The sequence below is a fragment of the Narcine bancroftii genome, chromosome 5 (genome assembly GCF_036971445.1).
Source record: "Narcine bancroftii isolate sNarBan1 chromosome 5, sNarBan1.hap1, whole genome shotgun sequence".
Lineage (NCBI taxonomy): Eukaryota > Metazoa > Chordata > Chondrichthyes > Torpediniformes > Narcinidae > Narcine > Narcine bancroftii.
In genome coordinates, this window is record NC_091473.1 from 23,600,362 (window position 1) to 23,616,505 (window position 16,144).

The window sequence follows — 16,144 nt, forward strand, 5'->3', positions numbered from 1 at the left end:
TGTGGTCCACACAGTGGCTGAATGTTAAACAAAACAGTGACAACAGATCATTTAAAGCGCAATTTTGGATTCATGTTAGATTCAATGAAATGCTTATAGATATATAATCAAATGCAAATTTTCATTCAAATTACAAATCGTAACAAGGAGCTGATTGTTGACCTCAGGAAGGGAAAATTATTGTACAATCCAGTAATCGTTAAGATATCAGATGTAGAAGGAGAGAGCAGACCTGTAGGAAAAAGAATCTCAGGGTTCAATGTGATGTCATGCTTGTATTGTGACAATAAATCTGAAATCTGTATATCATTGCTCATTTCAAATATTCATCCCATAGATTAAATAACCAAAGTTACAAATGCCAATGAGATAAATGGATGGCAGGAAGTCTAGCAACACAGGTATGAATCCAGCACTGTCTGTAGGAGTTTGTACATTCTCCCCATGTCTGCATAAGATTCCTCTGGGTACTCTGGATTTTTCCCACTCTCCAAAAAAAATGTACAGGGCCCGTTGTTGAATTGACGTCCAGTATTTGGGCAGGATGGGCTCGTGGACTGGAAGAGCCTGTTACCGTGCTGAATCTCTAATAAAAACCTGATGTATAAGTGGCTAATTGGCTTCAGTGAATAAAATAATCTTGCTCTTTAATGTTTCTTTTTCAGTATTATGTTGCCAGCAAAATATTATGTGTGTTCAGATATGGTCTAATCCTTTCTAGCACGTTTGAAATGTAATACAAGTACTAACAAACAAGTTTGTTAAAATAGAGAAAATATATAATCTAAAGGAAGATGATAGTTTAAAGAGGAAAAATTGGTGATGAACACATTGTCCTTCTGCATCAAAATTGAATGAATCAGGTTATCTATTTCAAATCATCCATCTCCTCCAAGGACAACCTTGAAGAAACAAAGCATCACAATGGGCAGTTTGCCACATTTTAGAAAGGCTAGAATTGCCAGAATAATAACTTAAAAACATGAAATCTTCTCTTTCCTACCAATTGATGGAAAATATTTCTTATCAAGCTTCCATTTTCACAAGCTGAGTTGTCTGTTGCTTGTTCCTTTCAACAATAAGAGAGAGTATCAACAGAGAATGAAAAAATATCCTTGGAACAAAGGAATGATGGCTACCTATGATTATGGTAAAAAGCAAATGTTTATTAAATCAAAAATTTTAACACATCCACAACTGTCATCCTGTGCCAATCACAATTAACAATACTCTGGTTTAAATGCATTTTACAGATCTGGGAATTCTTTCATCATCCTGTAAGTATGGAAACTGTGCTATATCCACATTTAATCATTTGCATTTTAGTCAGACTAATGCTAGATACTTGTCAAGTAAACTAACTACGATGCATAGCATAACTCTCAAGGAAGCCAATGTTTGTAAAAGGCCTTGAAGGGCAGCACAAATTTTTGTCACAAACTGTATTTCCTATGGCACTTTTATCTGAAGGGAGCAATTCAATATGTTAGCATAACCCATTGCTGTTTATTACAGCTTCATCCTGCAGCCTGATTTTAAGGATTCCTTCAACTTCTTACCCTCTCTGTTATATACTGAGGAAACTTGGGACTATTTTATGCTAGACCATGAACTCGAACACTATAAGAGCCACATCACACTTGAGAGTGGCTCTTACAGTATTAGTGTGCATGCTCTAGCATAAAATAGTCCCAGTTTCCTCAGTATATAACACTCTCCCCATCAATTTCAATAGCAATAAGAAATGGAATAAAGCCTCTACAGAAAACAAAGAAACGATTCAAGACCCAAAGGCAGTTAAACCACAGAGCTGTGGAAGGTCATAGACAATTCAAAACAGAACCCAAAAGGAAAACAAAGGATCTACACATTTAATATGGAATTGAATATCTTCTGTGCATTAATTTAGTTAACGGGATCAAACAGACCACATCATGAGATCATGCCTTTGACAGACATATTTAGGACAGAGTTTCTCTCAAAGAGATCATACAGTGGATTTATAAACTTCAGATTCAATTGATAAACATTTCTCCCGCCTCTGAAATTTGAAAAGGACCATTGCTCTTGACCATTCAACTGCCGTGAATAAAAAGGTCAAGCCTTAAAGAGTTCTGCATCTTTAGCTCAGTCATTTGTTGTGAGTTTGGTGCCTATCAATGGCCAAAGCAGGAAACAAAATGATCAAAAGGCAGTAAACTTGCAGATCCTGGTGTTGCTTTCAAATACACAGCACAACTTTTAAGATTATTGCTACAGACAAAATATATTCATTGCTTATTGCATTCAGTCAGGGTACAAAGCTTCACTATGCACCTCAATTCAGGCAGCAGAGAGGCTTCAAGACGTGAAACATTAGATTAAATTTGAGGCCATAGGAGGGTTAATCATTTTCTACAGGGTGACACGCTATTTAATTATTCACAAGACAAAAAGGCTGCACCAAAGTGTGTTGGGCTCAAGGTATGGCCAACCTTTCAATTTTCACTTAAGTACTGAAATATGAAAACCTACTTTTTCCATTTTTATACTCATTAAAGAAGAGATTGAGGATCATTTAACCTCAGTTCCACTTACAAAAAATTATACCTCATCAGTATTGGTCCCAGCTCCACAATAACCTTTTTATTTGAAATGATTCATTGATATTGCCAGGTGTCAAAACCCACTTCCCATGATCAGCTTAATTTTTTCCCACAATCAAAGAATTAGCATTAGCACCTCAATTTGTCAAATGTCACACTGCAGAGGCAATAGGGATAACCTCAAAGATGAACACTTTAATCAGAGACTCAAAGTTCTATAAAAATCAAGATCAAAACCATGATTTAATGTAGTTTTGTCCTCATTTTACAGTCTACTTCTCACAATAAAATTCATGTTAAACCATAGATACTAAATGCTATTAGAGACATTCAGAAAAACCTGGCAGCTAAAATCCCTTCATAAAATCTCCTAAAATGTACCCTTTTAAAGGAGAATTTTTAAGCATTTTATTCTATTATTGTTTTATTAAATATTAACCACACATTTTTCTAAGTTGTAGAACTAATTCAAGCAAAGGTAGCAACTAAAATTCACAGATATTTGGGTTTTCAACAAAAAAAAAGAAGCAACTTATAGTTGATACAACAATACAATTTAGTTAGCTAACAGCATTCAATAGAAGAATGAAAGGGTCTAATCCCATATGTCAGCTTCAAGATTCTAAAAAAAACTAACATGGAAATGCATCAGTGTCTGATAATTAAAGAAAAAAAGAGCTTTTCGTGAAAAGACTGGCCTTCCAAAGGTTTGTTGTCCTTTTAAAAACAGGTACCCTGGACTACCACTAATTTATTTTTGGGAGTTCTGCAATGGAGAGAAGAAGGAATAATCAAGCACGGTAACTGAGGCATTCAACAAGATAAATGGAGTTGCCTTTTTAAAAAAAAATCCAACAAAGGCGATACGCTATACTAAAAGTCTGAAATATCCACCTGTCCTCACAGCTCTGCCACAAGTTAGCAAAGTCAAAATACAAAAAAGGTTCTGAACTTTCACTTTTGCAGATAAAAGCAAAAAAAGTCTTGTGCTCCCTTAGCTAGAAGCAAAATTCCTCCAGTTACCACACATAATAGCTTCTTGATGTGTCGACAGGTGTCGATTTCACGTCAGAGGAACCATCTTTGTCCTTCTCGCTGTCTCCATCCCATAGATTTATAAGTGGTGGATAAAGCTCATTCAAGGGAATGGAGGAGGTCTTCTGCATGTATTTCTTCAATGAATGATGGTAGTTCTTCCGCTTGAGGCGTTTGGCAATATAAACACCTATTGAAGCAATGCTAATGGTGGCAAACATTGACCCCATGACAGCTGCAAGAGCAGTGCTTGTCCCTTGATCAGAAATATCCAGTGAGAAGGTCACACCTTTCGTGGTGACGTTGACACATGACTTCTGAGTTTGTTGGTGGATATTGGATACAGTTAGGCAGACCTCATATTCTGTAGAAGGCTGGAGATGAGTCAGGTTATATTCATGGACATCAACAGGGACCCTTGCAGTGTATGTAATGTGAGGGTTGTCAATCTTCATGGTTGCTGAAGACCACTTCAAATTTGAAGTCATGACATTAGAATTCACTCTCCACGAAACTAAGATAGAATGCGATTCAGCTTGCTTCACGTATATTTTCAGTACCTGAGTTCCATCGAGCAAGGTTCCATTTACTCGAATGGTTGCAACGCTTGTATCTGCTCCCTCAGAGTTCTGAGCAACGCAAGTATACCGCCCAGAATCCTCAACGCGAATGTGAGAAACCTCAAGAGTTCCCTCACTGCTTAGCTTGTATTTGTCTGATAGGGTGTCTACTGTGATCTTGCTGCCGAGAGGTGTGACCCAGTAGATTTCAGGTTCAGGCTCTGCCATAGCACGGCAGTCTAAGGACACAGTCATATCCACATCTACATTCAGATGATTTGGAAAGGTCTCATGTGCAATCATTGGAAGACAATGTTCAGCAGTCTCCTGCATGAGAACTTCTTTGACTTGTTGTCCTCTATATTCTGGAGGCATCGCACAAAACATAGACTGAGGCTCCATGAAGCGAATGGTTGTCTTGTTTGAATTCATCCACTGAATTACACAATCACACCTGATTGGGTTGCTATGAATGCTTACTTCACGCAGATTAGGGAGGTTATCCACTGTCTTTTGATAAAGGGCATTCAATGCATTATTATTCAGCATGAGGCTTTCGAGGGAAGGAACTTCCCGAAATGCATAGCGATGAATATAAGACAATTTTGGATTATTTGTGGCTTCCAGTTTTGTAAGTTCAGGGAGATTATCCAAGGCATACCTGTCAATAGAAACAAGTTCAATCATATTGTTGATACCGAGTTCTTTCAAGCGAAGCATGTTTCTGAAATCACCTTCTTGAATTTTGTGAACGGGATTTTTGTTCAAATCCAGGAATTTCAAAGCTGGCACCTTCTGAAGTGCAAGCTGAGGCACTCTTCCCAATTTATTATCATAGAAAGAGAGACTTTCCAAACTGTCCAAGCCAACCAAAGCATTGCCAGGTATTTCTGTCAAATCCATTCCTGCTAAAACCAGACTTCGCAGATTGCTCAGAGGTTTGAAGTTCATATCCAGAATGCCAATTACTGGGTTTTCCCCAATCATGAGGATCTCTAGGTTCGGTGTAGACTCAAACCAACGGCTATCAATCACCCGCAGCTTGTTGGAGTTTAGATGAAGTCTCAACAAATTCCTCAAGCCAGAAAAAGCTTTGGCCGATATGCTACTAATCTGGTTGTGATTTATGTAGAGCTCCTGGAGGCTAGTAAGATCCTGCAAACAAAAGTCAGGCATTTCTGCAATCTGATTCTCTTCTAGGTGCAGTGTGGTAAGATGAGTAAGGTTGGTCAAGCCCACATCTTGAATATTGGTAAAATTATTCTGAGAGAGATCAAGCTCAGTGAGGTTAAACATCTGCTCAAACTCATTGGTCGTCCTGGCAATATTGTTGCTTTGAAGCAAGAGCACCTGAGTGTCAGCTGAGAGATTACTAGGGATTCTGGTTAAACGCAGATCATTGCAGTCCACAGTGGCGGCTTCTCTATATGTTGATTGTGGTGTGAACCATGGACGGATTTCACAAACACACAGCTGAGGGCATTCACTATGTTGCAGGGCTGCTTCAGTTAGGCACATAGTCAGGAAGCCTATCATCACACAATGGAGGAGTGAACAAATCTTCCCTTTTGCCATTTTAAGCACTAATGTTCTCTGTAGAAACTAATTATCAAGGGACTTCAATGCTTGAACAACTTAAACCAACAGATGTAGAAACCAAATGCAGAAGAGTTGTGGATACAGTGAGATACCTGATGCATTAAATGCTGGACTTCTATTGAGCTGGAATTATATTGATCCTCAGAGATGCCTTAGTTATAGTGCATTTGAAGAAGTCTATCTTGTTCCCAGTGGTTTCTGCAAAGTTGAGAAGAAGAAAAAAAAACAAAATCACACTGTTGCAATTTTTTTTAGAAAAATAGAGAGACCCTGAGCTTAACTCCATCTCATGGAGTTGGGTTAGGAAAAAAAATACCTTCTGGGCACATAATTAACATTGTTCAAATAACTTGGAAACAGTAGAAATAGTGATAGGATTTCTTTCTCATTTCTGTACCTCAAAAGCGTGGCTTCAAATAATTAGAATGTAGAATAACAGATAATTATAGATACTGATTCCAATGGCATCTTCAGCAATATACATGTAAAAAACAAAAGTTTGCAGATACTGTGGTTATAATTCTGGAGAAACTCAGCAGGCCAAGCTCGAAATGCTGGTTATGTATCTTTATATTTGCTATATACACTGTTGGCCTGCTGAGTTTCTCCAACATGGTGTTTTTACTTCTGCAATATATGACGTTTACATACATTGTTCTCCACTTAATTGGCTCTTTTGCAGCTGACACCAATACTTGATTTATATATTGCATTATTATTAGGCACATTCATTTTTCCCCACTGATCGTCCCACCTTCATTATATTTTCCACCCAAATGTAAAATCTATTTCCTATTACTTACAACAGTTATTTGGAAATGTGCATGGGCACCTTTGGGTGAATTAAGGTATCATCAGTTTCAACCATGTCAGTTTCCTTTGATATGAACTGGGCAAAAGTACTCCACAGAGGCGAAGAGTCAATGACCCCATTTGACAATGCAGTAGAAGTCTAATAATCCACTGGCCAATCATTCAGAAATCCTGATGTTTTGCCATTTAGTTTAACAGATGATATTTATTCATTCCTAGGGCCATAGTTCCTGTATTTCTTTCAAACTTGCCAGGCCGTAGTTCCCATGCTTCGTTCCAACAAGCTGAGAGCCCATGCCCCGTGCTCCCATTAAACTTGTCAGGTTAACTGGGACATTGCGTTACAACACAGTTGAATATTTTAAAAGTGTGTATTTTAAATACATGTTGGATACAACATCCAATAACCTGAAAAATCTGCCAGTAAAGTCCTGAACATGCCAGATTATCAGATTTTGACCTAAAAGCTCAAAACCTAAACACTTTCTTGATAGAGTTTGAAAATCTAACTGAACACCATGGCTGAAACCCATACACAATCTGTGCTAACTCTTTAAGGCTGAACAGAGAGAATGGTGTGCAGCTTAACACACCATGGCATAGTAGGAAGGCAAGGGGTTTCCTCTTACAATAGATAGGAAGAATAATGAATCCACTATTCAAAGGAGACCTCCAGAGGTCCTTCTCAATATTTAATCCTCAAATCAATCCCTGAAACAGCTGATCTTGTCTTTATTTATTCCTAATAGAGAAATGGGAATATTGGTGCTTTAATTTCTTATTTCCCAATGATGGTCCCCTACAAAAATAATGTGATGAAGCAATAACATTTGTAGGCCAAGGTGACAAAATAACCAGACCAACACCTTGTTACACTGAGTGAAATGAATGACATCTGTCAAAAGTAAATCACAATAATACAAGGTAGGAGGGGAACATTCTGTCCAACTTGTCGGTGATGGCTTTTTGCTGTTTAATTAGTTCCACTTCCTTGCACCTGTCCATAAAATGAAACATTTCACCCTTCAAGGATTTCTCTAATTGTCTTACACCTTGTTAGGAATTCTGCTTCTACCAGCCTGTCAGGCAATACAACTCAGATCACAGTAGATTACAGTATAAATTAAACATTTTCTTATATCACCTCAGGTTTAAAGCAATGAGTAGGAAAGAACTGATGTCTCTCCATTTGCTTATTTATTTTGTGTATTTGTTTATTTACTCCATCAGAATCATTCATGAACTTGTTCATGAATATCAATTTCAATGGCAGCTATCAAAAAAAAATCTTAGTCTTTAGTTATTATCATTCTTTAACCTTGAAATAACAACAGTCTCTTTTATTAAAATGTTCAGCTTGAATTCTGCAGACTTTTAATGACCCTCTGCGATTGACAATTTTATGTGGAAAGGTTATCCTCAACAAAAAAATTCTATCATTTGATGAAAATGCTAGAATGCATTGACATCACAAAATACCTAATATTCCTATTTTGCATTCACCAACAACGAAAAATACTGTACTGTATTGTGGACTTTGCTGGATTTTCCACTGAAAATTCTTAAAACCCAAATGTTCATAAAGTAGAACGCCTTGAACAAATCCTCGGGCACTGTATAATTTGGCAAAGCAACTGTGGGCCTTCATAATGAGAGTGAAGAATCATCAATAAGCAGCACAGAGCATGATAATCTACATCCTAGGGTACTCAAGGAAGTGGCCATTCAGATAGCAGATGCTTTAAGAATTATTTTCCAGAACTCGATAGACTCAGGATCAGTACCCATGGATTGGAGGGTAGCTAATGTTACACCACTATTTAAAATGGGGGGTAGAGAAAAAGCGGGGAATTATCGGCCTGTGAGCCTTACATCAGTAGTGGGAAAAATGATGGAATCCATTATTAAAGATGTAATAGCGGAGCATATGACTAGCAGAGAAGGGATCGGACGGAGTCAACATGGATTTACAAAAGGTAAATCGTGCTTGACAAATCTATTGGAATTCTTTGAGATGGTGACAGGTAAAATAGATGGGGGAGAGCCAGTGGATGTGGTGTACCTGGACTTCCAAAAGGCCTTCAATAAGGTCCCGCATTAACAACTGGCTTCCAAAATCAAGGCTCATGGGATTGGGGGCAAAGTATTGATGTGGATTGAGAACTGGCTGGCAGGTAGAAGACAGAGAGTTGGGATAAATGGCTCGTTTTCTGAGTGGCAGGCGGTGACCAGTGGGGTACCACAGGGATCTGTACTGGGACCCCAGCTGTTCACAATTTACATTAATGATCTGTATGAGGGGATTGGATGTAATATCTCCAAATTTGCAGATGACACTAAGCGAGGAGGGGTTGTGTGCACGGAAGAGGGGGTCAGGAAGCTCCAGTGTGATTTGGATAAATTGAGGGACTGGGCAGATACATGGCAAATGCACTACAATGTGGATAAATGTGAGGTTATCCACTTTGGTAATACAAACTCGGAGGGCAGATTACTATTTGAATGGCAATAGATTAAGAGATGGGGAAGTGCAGAGAGACCTAGGGGTACTTGTACATCAGTCTCTGAAGGCGAGCATGCAGGTACAGCAGACGGTTAAAAAGGCAAATGGTATGTTGGCCTTCATATCAAGAGGGTTTGAGTATAGGAACAAGGATACCTTACTGCATCTGTACAGGGCCTTGGTGAGACCCTACCTGGAGTATCGTGTGCAGTTTTGGTCACCTTATCTAAGGAAAGATGTTCTTGCAATGGAGGGAGTGCAGAGGTGATTCACCAGGCTGATACCTGGAATGGCAGGAATGACTTATGAGGAAAGATTGCGCAAATTGGGATTGTACTCGTTGGAGTTTAGAAGATTGAGAGGGGATCTCATAGAGACATATAAAATTCTGGCAGGACTGGACAGAATGGATGCAGATGGGATGTTTCCAATGATGGGAAAATCCAGAACCCGGGGCCATGGTTTGAGGATAATAGGCAAACCATTTAGGACCGAGATGAGGAGGAATTTCTTTACCCAGAGGGTGGTGAATCTGTGGAATTCATTGCCACAGAGGGCAGTAGAGGCAGGTTCATTAAATATATTTAAGAGGGAATTAGATATATTTCTTCAGTATCAGGGTATTAAAGGTTACGGAGAGAAGGCGGGGACGGGGTACTGAACTTTAAGATCAGCCATGATCTCGTTGAATGGCGGAGCAGGCTCGAAGGGTCGAATGACCTACTCCTGCTCCTATCTTCTATGTTTCTATGAAATTCCAAGTCCATATTTCAAATTTAAATTTCAAATCTGGTAAAATAAAATAGCAAAAGTAAGATAGAAAAAAGTTGGATAAGAGATACAAGAAACAAAAATTAGCTTTTTGCATGAATTCAGATTTTTTCCTCTCAGAAATGTTGCATGACAATAATAAAGATTTATCATACCATTAGTTAAAAATGTATGAATGTGAATTGTTTAGTTCCTACCTGTGAACCAAGGACAAGCGTTTTGACCTGGTTTCACGTCCTACGATGGCAAGTCAAATGAGATTGTGTTGTGGTACATTGGGATGAGCTCCAAAGATTCAGAATTTACTTTGTGTTATGGCTGAAGAAATTGTAGGTTGATTTCATTATATTTTTTTTAATTGCAAAGTCTGGCCCAATGTCACCAAAACAAACCCAAAAGTTAAATTGAATCCAACATAAACCAGGGGCAAAACACAGGATTCTGTTGACACCATGGTGAAGCGAAAATACACACAAATGTTGGCGATGTATCTTCACCTTTGCTACATAAAGGCACTGTTCGACCTGCTGAGTTTCTCCAGCATTTGTGTTTTTTCACAGCATAAACTAGAATGATTATTTAGATAATGCATTATACCACAAAATTACAAATACATTTAGGCTAGCACAAAATCCTTCACCACAAATGCATGGGGAAATGAAAGCAGAATTAAATGTACATTCCAGGATTAGAATATTATATTAGAGATCAGCTTCTTGCACATTCAACTGCACACAATCAGCAGCATTTTATCTCTCCCTTGTCAGCAGAGTAGCTGCAGAGCTACTGCACACATCCACACAAAATAATAAACCCAACTCTGAACCAATTTCACTTCAACAGCATGTCTTCAACAATCTCCAATGATGACCGTTACCTCATTGCCTCCTGGATGTGATTTGCCTCTCTAATTTGGAGCTAGTTTTCCTTTTCAAATGATATTCCTTTTTGATGGTTCAACATTATTGCCTGGTTTAGTGCAGCCTTGGGGCATTTTAAACAGAGCTGCCTGCATAACCGTGCACTTCTAATTCTTGCTTTGGAAACCATGATAATAATGATGTTATTCACATGCAAATTGTGGATGGGGCAATCCACACTTCAGAAGAAAATGAAAGTGGTTCCACATTTCTCCCAGGCAAGCTCCAATTGAGGCCATGATCACTTTTTATTTATTGTTGACCCAATTAGTCTGGAATGGAGATAGTGTGTTAACAGGTAGAGGCCTTAGTACTGAATAAATTGTCCACTGGTACAGTGTAAATATCAGTGGGTGTAATTATTCAATAGTCAAAACTTTTCTGTCAAGCAGCACATCACCCATCAGCAACAATGGAGAATATATCAACTTGTTTTTTTTTTGCAGATCCAATGTCAAATTGAAAGGCAAAGTATCAGAGTCGTGTTATGTTAATGCTGGGGGAAGGGATGTCACTGAGGGGAATGATTGAGAAAGAGTGTGGAAGAGAGATAAAAGAGAAAGGGGGAGAATGGGGAGAAATTACAAACAAATCAATTCAAAAATGATCTCTCATTTTCATTCCTCTCTATCAATTGGATTAGGATTACTGTTCTAACAGAAGGTCTCACCTGGTACAGGTTCTGAGTACAGTTGATTTAAGAACAGGGAAAATGTTACAACTTTGTGCCCTGCCATTGGATGTCATGAAGACTCCAACGTTGGAACATAAATTGGAAAACAAAAAAGCAAAAATTTTGCAAGGCGATGTTCTCAAATTCCAGGCATGGCAAAAACAAAAAGCTCCTGTATATTATTTTGTAGACCATTGTTTTTACATATCCACTAGAAAGTATTTTTTGTTCAATTAGTTGGGAAAATATTTTCCCATTTCTCGACTGAGTAATCTCAAAAATAAACACACCAATCCTACATTGGGGGTAACAATAAAAATCAAACAAATGACATTTAAATAGCACCTTTTACAATTTCTGAATGTCGCAATGTACAGTTGTTCTAACCCTTTCTTTTCAGATTTTTTTTTTGTAATGTTTTTCCGAGATTACAATTTCTTTCTATAATTTATCTACCTCCTTGAGATAATTTTTCTTAGTTTTAATTGAATAACTTATTATTTGGCCTCTTAAATAAGCTTTTAATGCATCCCATAATACAAATTTATTATCAACTGAATTAACATTTGTATCTAAATACATCTGTATTTGACTTCTCATAAAAATCACAAAATTCTACATTTTTTAATAATGACGAATTAAATCTCCATCTATAAATTGATTCAATTCTAGCAGAATTTAAACATGACATCAATAATGGTGAATGGTCTGATAGAATTCTGGGTTTATATTGTACATACGAAATCCTTCCTTGATATGAGCCGAAATTTAAAAAAAATCAATTCTAGAATAAGAATCAAACCAATAAGAATAAAATGAATAATCTCTTTCTTTAGAATTCAATGTCCTCCAAATATCTACCAAATTTAACTCTTCCATTAATGTCAATATTCTTTTAGCCATTTTCATTTTTATTAATGAAGGCAATGTACATTTGTGAATAACTAAGTAATGCAGGAAATGGAAAAAGCAAAAACACGCAAAATTCCCTGAAACAACAGTGATATTGATGAGATTGCGTTAAGTGAGGATAGAAATGTCAGGTTGTGTGCTGGGGTGCTCTGGAATTTTTTACATGCTTCTAAAGGGCAGCACAGTGGAGTACTGCAGAATCTGTGTCGACTACTGAAAGGGAAATGAATCCATAACCTCAGTCTGTGAGAATGTGCTTGGAAAAACACAATCCTGGAGAAATTCAGCAGGTCAGACAGTGTACTGTAAAAATACAGAACAAATATTTCAGGGTTGAGCCGTTCATCTGAAGGGCTCAAGCCTAAAAAAAAATCAGTTATGTATATTTATCTTTGTTATATTAAGGACACTGTTTGACCTGCTGAGTTTCTCCAGTGTTGTGTTTTTACTTCAAACACGGTGTCTACAGATTTTCGTGTTTTACCTCCTGCGAGAATGTGCTACCTGTTAAGCCACACCCAATATCCAATCATTATATATTTCTCTCTGGTAGCTCTGCAATCCATCTTGTGTTTTAGAATGGGTGATCAATTTAGCCACTCCAAGAGCTCTGCTTATTTGCATTAAGCATCAGGGAACAAATGACATGAATGTTTCCTCAGAGAAAGTCTAAAAGCCCCCCTGGGTGCAACTACAATGTAACATGAGTCCCAACCATGTCACTCCTTACTATAAACACTGGCCTTCTGTTTAACTAATCGTAGGTCTCATCACTGTTGTGTTCTCAATCATGGGAGTAATTTGAAAACATCAAACCCGTTTTATTTTTTTCTGCCAGCCTTGTAGTAGGAACAATAAACTTTTTCACATTACATCAATATGCCAACCTTTGGTTGAGATAAATCACTGCTTATGCAGCCCTGTGTAAAGGTTCATTTTACAGGTTGAAGCAATAAAAAAAATACCAAGTCACCTCTTCACTCTCAGGACATTAAAGGTTGAAGTTTTAATGTAAATAAATGCTGGACATAAAGAAATATATGAGTTTTTCCTTATATTCAAGTATTATTAAATTTTCAGATTTAAGAGTCCAAGCATTCATAATATATGCCAAAGAAAGGGAGATTGGCTGAGTTAACTATAAATAGAGGCAGGCAATCTAAACAAACACTTCAGTCTTCAACAGAATGGGAGTCGGGAAAAGATAGGAAAATGAAATTTTTAAACTCGTCTCACTTCCTCCAAATTAAAGGAGTAGACATGGGTCCCAGCTACACCTGCCTGTTTGTGAGCAATTTATGCTGCAAGCCTACGCAAGCACGACTGCTCAACTCTTACTCTGGTATATCGATGACTAGATCGGGGCTGCCTTATGCACTCGTGATGAGTTTGTCAATTTCATCCACTTCACAGCCAACTTCCACCCCTATCTCAAACTCACCTGGTCCATTTCTGACAACACTCTCCCCCTCCCTGGATCTTTTGGTCTCCATCTCAGGAGAAAAGCATTCCATTGACATATATTACAAACTCTCCAACTCCCACGACTACACTTCCTCACACCCTGTCCCTGCAAGAATTCCACCCTCTTCTCTCAATTTCTCCATCTCTGCTGCATCTATTCCCAAGATGAGTTCTTCCAGTCCAAATCTTCTGAAATGTCTGCCTTCTTCCACAAACGTGGTTTCCCCTCCACCATTATTAACTTGGCCCTCACCTGCATCTCCTCCATTCCCCACTCATTTGCCCTAGCCCCTTTTGCCCCCAGAAGCAACATACATAGAATCCACCTCATCCTCACCTACCACCCAACCAGCCTCCGCAACCAACACATTATCGGCCAGAATTTCCAGCACTTACTACAGGATCCAACCACCAGGCACATTTTCTCTTCTCCTCCTCTCTCGGCCTTCTGCAGGGACCACTCCCTCCCTCTTGCACTCATCCCTCCCCACCCATCACCCCACCAACTCCTCCCACCCCCACCCTGGAACCTTCTCCTGTGGCCACGGGAGATGCAACACATGCCCATACCTCCTCCCTCACCATGGTCTGGGGCCCCAGACAGCCCTTTCAAGTGAAGCAATACCTCACTTGTATATCCACAGGACTGGTTTACTGCATCTGGTGCTCCCTTTGTGGCCTTCTCTACATCAAAGAGTCCGGTCACAGATTGGGAGATTGTTTCACCCAGCACCTCTACTCCATCTGGCACAACGAAGACCTCTCAGTAGCCAACTATTTCAATTCGGAGTCACAATCCCACACTCACATGTCTGTCCATGGCCTTATGTACTATCCCACCCAGACCATCTGGAGATTGGAGGAACACCTTATTTTCCATCTGGGCACTCTCCAGCCAGATGGCATCAACATCGATTTCTCTGCTTTCTGGCAACTTACTTGCCTTCCAGCCATCCCTCCACCCCCTGGTCATGACTGTCCCCTCCACCTATCATCTCCTGAACTTTGCCACCCGCCTCCCCCCCCACCTCCATCTTTCTGTTTGGGTGCCTGCCAACATTCTCTCAAACTTTAATGAAAGGCTCAAGCTCGAAACATCAGTTATGTATTTTTACCTTTGCTACATAAAGGACACTATTTGACCAGCTGAGTTTCTTGAGTATTTTGCATTTTTACTTCAACCATGGCATCTACAAAATTTTGTGATTTACTCCTGAACTTTTTAAACCTTTTTTTCTAGTATCACTAAAACCATGTGCTGGTTATTCTCCATATTAACCTGCTGGATGCAAAAGCTTGATTATCAAATTTAAAATCATCTGCAGAAAAAAAAATCCTTCTTTTTGATAGATTAAAAAAAAGTTAAGTTGGAGATCACACAAAACCTTCAAAATCCAAACCAAATTGACCAAAAACTAAAAGAGTTTCTCTCTGCCATCTATCCATTGCTTAAACGTATGAAAGGTGCAAATCAGTTTAATTTTGCACATTATTATTGTCAGTTAAGATGCATAGAGACAGCATTAAATAATTTAAAATTAATCTGGATTGCCTTGAACTACCCATATAATTGTCAAGATAAAGTAATTATTACTCTTGATATGCAATGAATCTATCTTTGTATTAAAAAGTTATCAGATATTATGTTTGATTCTAAGGATTTCCAGGTAAATGATTTATATTTGCTGAAGCCTATAGCAATTTGGTAGAAAAATTGCAGAGTTGGAAGAATTTTAATCTATGCTGCATCTGTAACCGTGCATAGTGTTTTGTATTTATGATCTTTACATCATAGAGCATACCATCCAGCCCAACAAGTGCATGTTTATGCTTGCCAGGAACCTCCTTATCATTTCCCATTAACATGGAACAATAACTATACTGTTTTAAATCGCTAAAAAAACAAAGACAAGAGCTTTTAAGTGAGAAGTGATGCAATTTGAAAATCATTCTAAAATTATTAACTTAGGAATTAATTCTGAAAATGTAAATCTTGCTTGTAAATATGCTCTCCGTTAAGTATCAGAATCACAGTCAGATCCTTAGTCAATAATCTGTTGTTGAAGTAAACAATAGTCCATTTTCAGTGTGGAAGAAAATATGTGAGCTCCTTCAAGCAAGTGGACCTCAGTTTTCACTTGACTACAAAACACCCAGGTCAGGTGAAACATGTACCAGCAACATAATTTAGAGATGACAGTGGCATGATCATTGTTTGGTATCACTCATGTTATTTTGACATTCAACAGGTTAACTATCCTGGCATTAAATTATGTGCAAACAGAAACCTCAATTGCAATAGTGTTGCC

The 16,144-nt window shown here is 38.3% G+C and overlaps 1 protein-coding gene across 5 annotated transcripts in view; it reads right to left on the reverse strand.

Moving 5' to 3' along the window:
- Positions 1-1,195: 1,195 nt before the first annotated feature.
- lrrn1 (leucine rich repeat neuronal 1) overlaps positions 1,196-16,144 on the reverse strand; it is a 142,603-nt gene continuing 127,654 nt past the window's right edge. For all 5 annotated transcript variants that reach the window (XM_069936949.1, XM_069936947.1, XM_069936948.1 and 2 more), the window contains one exon: positions 1,196-5,977. In XM_069936949.1, the coding sequence (XP_069793050.1) occupies positions 3,605-5,755 (2,151 nt within the window). In that variant the 5' untranslated portion in view covers positions 5,756-5,977 and the 3' untranslated portion in view covers positions 1,196-3,604. The remainder of the gene's footprint in view (positions 5,978-16,144) is intronic.